We start from the raw sequence: 12877 nt of genomic DNA on the forward strand, positions 1-12877 counted from the left end.
TCAGTAGTCCATGCTGTGTAGCTGACTCTTCCTGTCAGGTTTCCCCTGCAGGCCTGCAGAAAGCAGTGGAAGGTTCAGGTCTGCCACGCGACGCTGGAGAGACGAGCGCAACTGAATTGAGTTCCTCTTGGCTCCATTTATCCCTCCTGCTACTCTCTCTCCTCGTGCTGCAGACAGCTCTTTCCTCCTTCCCCTCTCCTGCCTGAGGTTCTTGAAGACCAGAGTATGTTGTCTTTGTGAGGGGAGAGCAGGAGGTTTAGACCCATTCACGAGGAGTCTCGGGGGCCCGGGTCGGGTCAGCCCTGCCCATGTCATCTTCCTTCCCCGCCCGTCTTTAAGCGCCACGTTGTTGAGGAGTGGGAGGGGGGAAGAGGGCGATGTCTGTGACGCCTCAACAGAACCCAAGTGGCCTCTGTCTGAGGAGTGTGTGGTGCGCGTGTCAGTGTCCAGGAGCGTCCTGGGAGACGTGCCGTTCTTCTCGGATGAATAAAACGTCTGCAGCTTCTCCAGTCGCTCATTGATGCTCAGGTGATTAGAATCTTCCTGGCGTCGGGTGCCTTTGAAGCAGTCTGACACGGGGTCTGCAGCACCATCTGACTGAGTAGTCCTGAGCAGGTGCGTATTTCGGACTGGTCTTGACGTGCTAGTATCTCTGATTGGCTCTGCAGGTAAGGGAACTTGGCAAGGGGCGGAGTCACAGAGTTGAGATGTGGAGTTTTTAGGAGGAGAAAGGTGGACGAGTTCCCTGTCTCCAAAAACAGTTACTAAAATACAACGAGATAAAAGTATAGTATAGTTGACATTGTATTATACTGTCACTGCATGCAGCATTTGTATTTAATGCCCTCCTCACCTTCTGCAAACAGTGTCTCTCTGGCATCTAAGGTCTCCTCATCAGTAGCCCTCTCCTCTGCAGACAGAGGTGCAGGGGAAGGAGAGGGGAGATGAGGGGGTAAGGACGGAGAGGCAGAGTGAGGAAGCTGGGGTAGAGAAGGAGAAGGTGACCGATTCTCGTCACCCTCTCTGTGCAGGTTCTCAGTCCTCTTTCTGCTGCTCTTAAATTCACTTGCCTGTTGGTTCCTCAGAGGCTTGCTCAGCTGCTTCAAGCTTTTTTCATTGGTTGGTTCATTCTGAAGGTTGATCAGTGATTGGTTGTCAGGATGATGAAAGAGGAATATAAAACCAACAATACATGTATGATACTGAAACACACTACCTGACACTAGTTTGTACCACAATGTTGCCTTAAAAACTAAAAAAAATTAAAGCCAATGCAAAAAGCATTGCATTATTTAGGACATGGCTACTTTGATTGACAGGTAGTTGCTGCCTCTATCTTTCTGCCCGGTTTCAACTCTGCAGTTTTTGATTTTGATTGTACGCGTGTGTGGTTTCTGGAGTTTTTAGTGCAATTATGTAACAGATATATAATTCGACTTGATGTGTTCATGTAGAGCCAATCGTTGAAGAAGTCTGTACAAAAGAGATGGTGAGAGAAAGGCTGCATTTTGTGTTTTAAGCAGCAATAATTAGCAGCTGTTTGTGTCTGTGGGGTTTACAGAAGCAGCTTGTTAAATAAGCTTGTTGGTGTTAGCAGATATGTTAGCATGTGATCCTCTAATGATAATCACTTTAAGCATATTTGCACTGCACAAGACACTAAATAATGTGGATTGCACAACACTGGTCATTATATTCTTCATTTCCAGTTAATACTTGTACAGCTGCTGTTATTGTGTATATATATATTTATATTTCTTCATACATTCTTATATATTTCTATACTGTGTATTGTGTATTTTGTTGTACAGTTATTTTATTTTCAACTTTAATTCATATATTTGATCTTATTCTTTCCCAGTTAAATTTACCCTTCATTCTAATTTGTGTTGTGCAGTTATTTCATTTTTAACTTTAATTTTTATATTTTATTTTATTCCTTCCTAGTTAAATTTACCCTTTTTAATTTTCATATTTATTTCCTATCTTATTGATAGCCTTTCTTTTTTTCTTTAGGCCACGAGCAGTTGTGTAAGCATTTCACTGCATATCGTACTGTGTATGACTGTGTATGTGACAAATAAAATTTGTATTTGAATTAGAATTTTGAATTTTAATTCTAGACTTTAGTACGGGTCCAAAAACCAGCTGGTAATGTCCGTGTTATATACAGTCTATGTGAATCAAATGAATGAGATGCATGGTCAGTTTTTCTGTGTGGGCTGTTTTTGACTTATATGTTCCTTTATTATGTACTGTAAGCACACATGAGTGGCCCAAATTCAGTTTATACTTAAAATGGATCAAAACTTTATCTGACTGTTGATTGAACCAATATGTCAGGGAGAGTAATAATAGTAGTGAGATGGGCGACCTCAGCATTACCTGTTGTGGAGTCTGGGATTCACTGTTATTCCTCTCTTTCCATGTATTCTTGCTGGGAAGACTCCAGTCGTTATTCTCTAGCTTCTGACAAATTAATCATTGTTGATGCCAAACCATGAATATATCACTTGTACTGATGGTTTTTTGTGTTTCATGTTTTCAGGCCTTTGTGTGTATATCTGTGTGTTATAACGGGAATACCTTGCTGGCTTTGGCTCCTCTCTGACTCCTGTTGAGTCGGCTGAGCAGCAGGTGATAGGAGGCCGTGAGGGCCGAGGGTCGGTTGGTTGTGACCACGTGTATGATTTCAGAGAGGGAATATCCCAGTGTCTCTGTCATGTATTCTAGCACGGTCGAGTTGAGATCCTCTGAAGACAACCTGGAAAACAAGAGAAAGCTTTGGAAAAGGCTCACAAATGAGAAATAGAAGGAAGAAGAAGAAGTGGCTCTAACAGGCCTGTGTGGCAAAGAAAGACTTGGAGCTGAAGGATTTTTGGAGCAGGGCTGCAACGGCTCTCGCTCACAGACTGTGGCATCATTCCTGCGGATTTCGGAAAACGCATTATTTCCAGCAGGAGCCATACATGATTGCATTTCCATTCTGCGTAAAGTGATAAAAGCTTTTTAGTTGTGCTATAATACACAAAGCTGTTACACTGCAGACCACAAAAATGTTCATTTTGTTCTCAGACACGCAGTGATTTCCCTCTTGGTTCTTTTACCCACACTGTAATGTTTGCTGCAGAACTTTCCCTGAGGAGAGGCTTTGTGTCCTCCTTTTCTCTCATGGAACAGATGCACATTCTTATGTTACAGTATAATAACGGTATAAATCATTTCAATCGTTACAAGAAGGGTTCCACTTTTTGCAAACACATTACCATTGTCTTTTGTGTATATTGATGAATTGGATGTGCACCACATGCGTTAAGGTGTGTTTGTACCTGTTTTTATGAGAGAGAGTGTGCAGAGCTTTTTTGGAATAGCCCTCATTTATCCATCTCTCCTCCATGGCAGCTCTAACGCTGGGTCTCTTTGCTGGGTCGGGCTCCAGGAGAGACAACACAAATGACACAGCACCTGCAAAGATGAATCTTTTTAAAACAGGCGATTTCTATATTTGGTTGAGTTTAAATTTTTATTGCCCATTTTCAGAAAGCCGAAGAAATTTACAAGCATTTTCTAACTTCCCATTAATGCATCAGACAGACAGATAGATAGATAGATAGATTTGTCCAGTATATCCACTCTCCTTACTCTGAAAATGTCCAGTAGATCAATAGTGGATCAATGAACTGAACTAAAAGAGCTGTTAAAGGAAGGTCATGGGTAGATTCTCATGAAGGAGGTGATAACTGTTAAAATGTCCTTTTTTCTGCTTTGTGGTCAAGAGAAAAGAGCAGCATTAGACATAGAAATGAGAGGACCTGTGTAGCCAGTGTGCATCAGCTGGTCGTTAATCACAGGCAGGATTGTGGTTACTGTTTGATAAACATCTCATCACAGATGAGCCCAGGGCCGAGAACCATCTTTTCCACTGCTGTTGCAACCTTATAAGTGATACATACTTAGAGTACTGACGACTTAATTTGCTCGCTCTTTGTGACTTGTGAAACTGTATCAGACAGCGAGGAGAGAGGCAGGGTTTCCCTTCAGGAGAACCAATTCAGCCTGTCAGCCTGTGACAGAGAGCTGTTCTGTGGCAGCCAAGCATGGATGATAGTTTGAGTCCAGATGGGGATTCCAGATACGTTTCACAGTGTGAAAGAGCAGATGGGTTCAAGCGGGATGGCTGCCACATTCAAAGACACATCAGCCAAGACTGCTCTGTTCACTTTACTGCTATCAGTTCGCTTTTGGTTCAGAGCCAGACGCCTGTCTCAGCCAGGGACAACTCAATTTGTTTGTAACAGATCAAAGGAAGACACACGATTGATGAATTTTAATCAGTGAACCTGTGGAATCGTCATTCCTCCAGACAACAAACACATAAACTGGCAAACTGGTACAGATGAAAGAAAAAAATATACTTAAGATGAAAGTAGAGAAGCCTAGAAAGAAAATCCTAGAAAGCAAAGATATATAATTTAAAGGATATCACAGAAACAAGCCAGACAAGCACGTAAGCTAAGAAACGGGCCAGTCTTCACCAAATCATGAAGTTCATGAATTACCATGGCTGAAGAGAAAAAGAATCGGTTTCATGCATAATTTAAAAACTCTAGAAGCACACAGCCCCATTAGGAGGCAGAATAAAGTCTAAAAGTTAATGTGAATCTCTCAGATGCCCGGCCATGGCAGCAGTACAGCCACTAATCTGATCTTGTCACAGTTTCAGAGCCTCGGAGCTGTGCTGGTTTTCCCCACAGTAACAGGAGCTATGTTTGTTTGCGGTGACATGGCGCCATGACTGAGCGTAATGATGGGACTATGTGTAAGAGAGAGACCAAAATAAAGTAGAGAGAAACAGGACACTGAGGCTGCTGTGGACTTGGCAGAAGACAAGTGGTAGAGGTAAGCAGTTTGTAAAACGTTTCTTTCCTCCGATTTATTATGCTACGACACGTCTAAAGGCAAAAACACGACTTCCATAAAGGTTTAATAAGTATCATCATGTAGACTTGTTTTTATATTGGTTTCAGAATGAATAAACACTTTCAGCTACATCAGCTCATAATATAATCTGGCATTTCTTTGGTATGTCTAAGTCTACTCACTTATTCTCATTCGCTTCATTCTCCAAGACTCAACTTCAGAACTACACTTAACCCAGTGGCTTTTTAATAGTATAAGCCCAATAATCATGGCAGAGGTTCACCAATCTGCAAAAAACTGTGTCTGCAAATTGGGAAACAGTTTCAAAACAATTTCACTAGAAACTGAAGATTTTGAATTCCTCATCATTCGCAGTAAATGTCATCATCAAAAGATTCAGCAAATCTGGAGGAATCTCTGTGTGCAAGGGACAAGTCTGATCTTTGGGCTTCTCAGGTGGCGCTGCATTAAAGATGGGCACAATTCTATCTTGGACATCAATGCACGGGCTCATCAACGCTTCCGGAAATCAAGTGTGTTAACACAGTTCACCATGTCATCCACAAATGCAGGTAAAATCTCTATCATGCAAAGATTTAGAATGGACAAAGACAAAGTGGAAACCTGTTGAAATTTGAAATAATTTTTTGGAAATCATGGACAGCGCACACCTTAGCGCAATGAGTAAAGGAGTCATCTAGCTTGTAATCAGCACTCAGTTGAAATCCTGGATCTCTGATAATATGGATGTCAATCAATGCCTGTGGGATGAAGCGCCTTGAGGCGACTTTTGTTGTGATTTGGCGCTATATAAATAAAATTGAATTGAATTGAATTGGGCATGATCAATGCTGAAAGATGTATACGCAGGTTTAAGAGCATCCAGATGACATCGTTTTCACGAAAAAAAACCTTGCATATTTCAGCCAGACAACACTAAACTACATACTGCATCTATGCCAACAACATGGCTTCGTAGTAAGAGCCCGGGCGCTGAACTGACCTGTCTGCAATCCAGGTGAAAATATTTAGCACATTATGAAATCTAAAATATGGCAAAGAAGACCCAGGACTGCTCAGAGCCTACAATCCTATTTCAGTCATGAATGAGGCAACTTTCTTCTCCTGAAAGTTCAACAGCAGCTCTCCTCAGTTCCCAGACATTTATGTAGTTAAAAGACGAGGGGGTGCTAACCAGCGGTAAACATAACCCCGTCCCATTTTTTTTTGTCCTACTGTGAATAAAGTTTTGGTTTATGAGATTTTCAAATGATTGCATTCTGTTTAAATACGGTAATGATAGAAGCTTTGTTTCGGTCACTCTGATAGGTACCTTTGCTGATGTCACCGGGGATGCTGCTGATCTCCCCGTTGACCATCTTCTGGTGCAGCTGTTTGATGTTGAACGGCTCAACAGTGAAGGGCAGAGTTCCTGTCAGCATTGCAAACATGCTCACACCTCTGTAGATACACACAACGGGAAAATGTGAGGAGGCGGTCGACACATTTACATGAAAAATACTGAGAAAATCATTACATAATCGGTTACAACACTATAGAAAAATGTGTTCAATATCCAAGCAGAGAGTTTCTCTGATAGACACACTGAGACTTTCTCACTTACACAGACCACACATCCACTTTGGGTCCATACTTCCTGTGAGCGAGGAGCTCCGGGGCGGCGTAGGCTGGACTTCCGCACTGGGTGCTGAGGAGCTCCAGAGATAAAGAGTCAGTCTTCAGGGTGTTACTCAGGCCAAAGTCTGTGGGAGAAATCATCATCTCACAGCAAAGTTCTTTTCAGAAATTTTAGATAGCTAAAACAGTTTAGCGTAAATAATTGAAATCAGTATGTTAGTGACGAAACTACAACATACCCACAATCTTTATATTGTTGTGTTCATCCAGAAGGAAGTTTTCGATCTTTAAATCTCTGAAAATAGGGGAGAAGGAAAATAAGAGACAAATCGGTTAGGTCTCAAAGGAAGAATGTGGTTCATAGTAGCATTTTTATAAGGCTCTGTCCTTAATCCTACAGGAATTTCTAGTTATTTTTCTCCACACAGTGCTGATGAGTGTTCTGGGGCAATTTACTTGACAGACATCATGGTGGTTGCTCAGAACTCCAACACTAAGCTTTTTCTGTGTATTTATAGATGACCAGATGAGATGGGATCAGACTGGACCCACAGAAGCAAAAGGAATAACCCAAACGCTAAATTTGGGTTTGGGTAGAGCTCAAGCTTTTGGAAAAAATCCTCAAAAAGAGAGTTTTTGTCAGAATAATCTCCTCTGGTGATTATGTTTTAGAAAAGAAGCTAATCGCCCAAACTTAAAAGCCTGCACTCGATTTTCAAATCAATTCACGTCACCTTTTTCTGACTTATCTCTTATTCTTTACCAAAATACCATATCTCTGTTCACCTGAAAAAGTTGCTTCATTCCCCTGAAAGTACCCCAGCCTCACCACCAACCACACTGAATGCACTAAAACTACCAAGCTAAATGAAAATCTGCGGTCAGGAGCGAGAGAGCCCCTATAAACTACAGCCTGGGAATCCGCCATGCTCCTTTCATCTGCCTTCATCTAACCAAAAATCCAGAAAACCCTGCTCACACAACCCGAGACAAGTTCAAAGAGAGGCGGAGGAAGAAAGAGAGAAAAAAGAGCAAGAGAGAGCGAGAGCAGACATTGTCATAAAGGAGAAAATGTATGCGGTGAACCTATTGAACGTGGGTGGCAGGAGGTGCGTTTAAGTGCAAAATTTCCATTTATTTCCAGTTTAATCATCTCTGTGTGGCATTGTGGTGCAGTGTGTGTGCGCGCGCGCGCGTGAGCGAGTGCGTGCGTGTAGGTGAGCGCGTGGGTGTGTGTGACAGAAAGAGGTGCCATTGAAGGGTTGAGAGCGACGTCGTTGAGGGACTTCATTAGAGAGGAAGTCCATGATGTTGTGATGATGTGTGAATCATGGCGCCGGCGCAGGATGATGAGGTCATTGCCTGGTAATCACATTCCCACCTTCAGAGGAGCCAAGGTCTTAAACCAAAGCGCAGAGCTGTGCATAATGTGTGCGGCTGTTTTGCAAGTGTGTGTGTGAGAGACTATTGAGTCTCTAACACCTACACGTACTTAAATACCACTAAAATAAAACTCTCATCTCCCACACCGCGCTGTGCCCAGCACTTCCTCCTCTGTAGGCTGTTAATGTCCTGCAAACTTCTTTCTGCGTGTATATGCATGCTTTTTCAAGATGTGTGTATGAATCATAAAGCTTTGAACCATATAAACAACTTTTTGTTTTGATCCGTTTTTTAATTCTCTCTCTTTTTTTCCACCTTTTTAAAAATAAATATCTTTGACCAATCGGCTCAACAAGAATATTTTCTTAGTAATTTTCGATTGGTAGGATTTTCTACTCGCCTATCAAACATGCTTTAGGAGATCACATGTCAAAGGCCATATGAGATTCAAATTTGGCACTAAATTCTAAATGTACTCAAAAGTGATCAGGTTTGGGGGTCACTGTGGCCTCACAGCTGGTTGCCCAAAAGCTTTCTTTTCTTTTCTTTCTATGATTCTGAGCTTTAGTTGGAGTCGGGCACAAAACCAGGTATGAGTTAAAATGTTAAAGTGGACTTACTACAGTAATTTCCGCCCCCTTTATTTTATTGGCGGGCTCTACTAGAGCAGCTTTGCATGATTCACAGTTTAAAATAATCCATATTTATTCTATAATGGGTCTTTATACAGCCCCATCAGTTCACTGTCCACCTGACACAGGCCATTTTATCTCCTTTAAAACCAACTTTCCTCTGACTGGCTCTCCCTCATCAACAAATATTTAACACCACTTGCAGGCAGCTGCCATCCTTAAAGTGGCTTCGGTGTGACAAGACACTGATTAAACGGTCATAAGATAGCATCAGTCTGCTATCAGGTGACTGAGTGATTACATCCAATCTGTGATAAATCTGTGAACATTGCAAACCTGTTGCCATCTACACAGAAATTCAAATTCCAGCCAGAAACTCAGTAATCTGAAAGGGAAGTTCAGAATTTCCTCCACAAGTAGATACACAGTTGCTGCAGGACTGTGATTTAAATGCTAAATGAGGTACATGTACAGCAACCTTGCTTTTATTGGGAGTAGAGCACAGAGTAGAATACAGCTGGCAACCAGATGATCTGAGTTCCCTAATGTAAAGAGCAGACAGGCAAGTTATTGGGAACATATTGGGAATTGTCTGCATTAATAAATTAGGCAACAGTTATTTGCAAACCTGTGCCAACCTATCTGAGAGTGACTGCAGTCACTCCAAGTTAGACAATTCTTTAGAGACAGGTTGCCTCCCAGCAGGTGACCTGTGCAGTCGCTGTGCGATCAACACTGGTTGCAACCAGTTTGTTGTTGCAACTGCTTGTAACTGGTTGTAGAATGTGAAAACATTTTGTGCAATCATTTTCCTAATCACAGGGAGGTTCCTGTTCCATGTTTTGCATATATATTTATATAGCAGGTGACCTGGACCTACTGTGTTCACAGTCAGAGAGATAGAAGGAGATTTTTCATTATTTGATCACCAGCTAAGCTGTTGATTGTTCATCATCATCATCATTTTCATTAGTATCATCATCATTACATCATCGGTTGCATTTTAGTATAAAGAGATACCATTTGCAGCATGTTTAGAAGCTCTAAATAACATCTGTTGTATTGCTTTGACATCAGTTTTACTCGATGAGAGACTTAAAGCCGATTGTAGTAATATAACAATTTGACAACTGTTCAAAAAGCATTTGATCTTTTCTCTATGCAAATGAGTGAACTGTGAACGATGCAATGGAGTAAATCCACCTATTTACTATGAAGACTAGATAAAGACATGGAGCAGAGTCAGAAGCCTTCTAAAATTGTAGATGAGATCTGCCTCGAAGGCATACATGCTCCTCCTGTGTGTGTGTGTGTGTGTGTGTGTGTGTGTGTGTGTGTGTGCGTGCGTGCGTGCGTGCGTGCGTGTAGCGACCTGTGCACGATGCCGTGTTTGTGCAGGTGTTCCACAGCAGAGAGGATCTGTCGGGTGTAGCGCCGCACCTCCCGCTCCTCCAGCCTCTTCCTCTCACAGATCCTGTCCATCAGGTCTCCTCCAGCACAGAGCTCCATAACCATGTAGTAACTGTTCTCAGTCTCCAGAGTCTGACGCACAGGATTAGTCATATGTGGTTCACAGCAGATATAAAATAACCTTTCAATTACTGTCTGCAATCAACATCTACCACTGAGATAGAAATATGTCTCTGGATTCATGTATGTGTATTTCTGATGATGTTAATGGTTGATGGGTGAATATGTACTTGTTGTTGTTGTTGTGATTTTTTATTTTCATGTCTTTACCTCCAGCAGAACTACAATATGAGGGTGTCGCACCATCTGATGAATGCGAGGCTCCCTCTTCATGTTCTTCTGTACATAGGAGTCCTGTCGTGCTTTTTTTTTGTCTATCACCTTAATGGCTACCTGAGAACAAACATGCACACATGCACATTCTTTTGTTTTGTTGTTTTTGCCAGAAATCAACAGAAATTTACACAAAGACACTTTGCTTTATATAGAAAATAGATTAAAATGTTCACAGGTGACTGTAAGAAAACCTGATATTTATTATGACCAACATGTAACACACTTAGGTTGAAATTTCAGAGGCTTATTTTAAGGAAGTAGGGTGCGTAGGTCTGTCACTTTTTGTGTCTGCATTTTCTCCACTCATCCAGAGGTTTGAGCCAACGGCCTATAGTCATGAACCCTTCAAAAGCTCAGGATACGGACTGCTCTGAACGCTCGAGTTTAGATTTTTGCCACTTAGTATGATGCTAGAGAGAGAATATCCTTAATATGGTGATCTCAGGAACTGGCTGTGAGCACTGCAGCTCCACCCACCTGCTGTTCAGTATAAGAAGCAGCCAAACAGAAAAGAATTGGCCTAAAGGGAGAATGAAGGGAAAGCTACACGTAGACTCATTGTAAGATTAATAAGGATTATTGTAAACTGTGACTCATATAAAACTACTTTAATAGGGTGAAACAACAACACTAAGTTGGAAATGAGAAAAAATATTTAAATATTTGGTAACAACAGCATTTGTGCTCGGTACAACTATTTTTCCTCAGAATAACGATCGTGGCAAACAAGCACATTTAAAATGGACTAAAACTGAATATCAAAATTAAAATGAAATAAAATAATACCCTCCTCCCCCAAAAATAAAAAACACAACTAAGTGAAACAATATCCTGCACTCTTTCTTTTTATAAAAAAGAAAAACTTTTGAAAGTGAACTAAAAAGAAAATTTGAAAACGAAACAACCAAAATAGTCTGCAAAGACAAACAAAGTAAATGTTTTATTTATTAAAAAATGATGCATCTTGGCATCTTGGACACGTAGCACCGTTGGTTTAAATAGCAGTTAAGATCAAAAGGGCTCATTTTATTACCAAATCTGTGTCTTACTGCATGCGTGAGTTTCTGTGTCATAAACATGTAACATTTCTGGCTTAGGTCAACAAAACATTTCCAGAGAAATCCAAAGGCCCCCAGCAGTGGATGCTTGCAGGTTTACAGTTTTCACCTTAACACAGTATCTACCTGCAGAGGGTAAACTGGGTTAAGAGGAACAACAACCCCCCAGATGAGTTTGGCCATCGCTAAGGCAACCAGGTCAGGTACATTGCCAGGGTCAGCGACTCGGTGACCGGTGAAAGTTACACTTATGGATACACACAAACACATTAATGAAACACATGCACAGTCTCGCCTGCACAGTGAGTGCAGATGGATTGCCATATCACCAAAAATAGATGTGGAAGACACAGAGTACTTACAAACATGCAAATTCATGTTTTTTGTTAATCTGAAAGAGCGCCGATTCTAACATCAGTCTGCACTTTTTAAAGGAACCAACAACAGACATATTGCACAGAAACAGATGCATTTCAGACCTCTTAAATCTGCTGAGCAAATGTTGTCTTGTAAAACCCCTCATAGTCATGAAATAAGCAGTTATGGATGAATCTGACTGAGTTCTGTGCACATAACAAGAATAATAACAGACTACTACGTTCTTTAAACCCAAGAGTGTATAATTATCAGTTACAAGGCACTAGTTGTAAGCATGTAATCATAATCTTGTATGTGTGTGATCTTTTTCTTTGCCAGTGTGCCACCCCACCAGTCAGTGACATGTCACTTCATGTCTGCTCTCTAATTGTCAAATTGGAGAGAAAGCACTGACCTTTTCCCCTGTGCTGATATGCAGCCCCTCCATCACTTTGGCAAATGAGCCCTTGTTGATCATTTTCCCCACCAGGTAGGATCCAACCCGTTTGGAGTGGGGGAAGCTGCGCAGCAGCTCTCTGGGGACCTTCAGGGAGGGCAGAGGCAGCCTCTGCCGGCCCAGCCCAGAGGCTTCCCACTGGGACACCCCGCGCTCCCCTACGCCCCCTCCCTCGGCAACCATGTCCAGAGCAGGCTTCACCGCAGCAGCTGGCATCCCGGACAAGGCCCGGGCCCCATGTGGCCTCCCCTTGCGCTCACAATCGAATCCAAAAACAGGACAGTCCTTACAGAACGGACATGCTAACACACAAATGCACACAAACAGACACACAATGCTGGAGTTTAACCACAGCAGGCAAAACTGAAGTAAAACTCAAATCCTTAATCAGCAAGAGGCGTCTTCAAATGCAGATTTCTGTTGTCCACTCTCGGGTGAGCATATCCTTTTGTTCCAACTGTCTGATGTACGACTCCTCTTTTCTTCTTTCTTTCTTTTGCCTTTTAACAAGTGCAAATGCCTCAAAGTGTCATTCAGCTGTTCACCCGGCTCCTCTCTTGTTCTCTCACTCTGCCTGTCCCTGCCCGATAGTGGATGATTAACCGTTGTGTTCTTAGGTCAGCTCC

The 12877-nt window shown here is 42.0% G+C and overlaps 1 protein-coding gene across 1 annotated transcript; it reads right to left on the bottom strand.

The window, feature by feature from the left end:
* LOC146616823 (hormonally up-regulated neu tumor-associated kinase) lies at nucleotides 1–12467 on the bottom strand. The gene is made up of 11 exons (XM_085373599.1): nucleotides 12210–12467; nucleotides 10314–10436; nucleotides 9946–10115; nucleotides 6798–6853; nucleotides 6545–6683; nucleotides 6254–6381; nucleotides 3330–3465; nucleotides 2587–2764; nucleotides 2386–2469; nucleotides 854–1130; nucleotides 1–764 (listed from the first exon to the last, which is right to left on the bottom strand). The coding sequence occupies exons 1-11, from the start codon at nucleotides 12465–12467 to the stop codon at nucleotides 1–3; spliced, it is 2313 nt and encodes a 770-aa protein (XP_085229725.1).
* Between the last annotated feature and the right edge of the window lie 410 nt (nucleotides 12468–12877).

This window comes from Diplotaxodon limnothrissa, linkage group LG15 (assembly GCF_057381915.1).
Source record: "Diplotaxodon limnothrissa isolate DT_005_m linkage group LG15, D_limnothrissa_male_GT1.1, whole genome shotgun sequence".
Classification (NCBI taxonomy): domain Eukaryota; kingdom Metazoa; phylum Chordata; class Actinopteri; order Cichliformes; family Cichlidae; genus Diplotaxodon; species Diplotaxodon limnothrissa.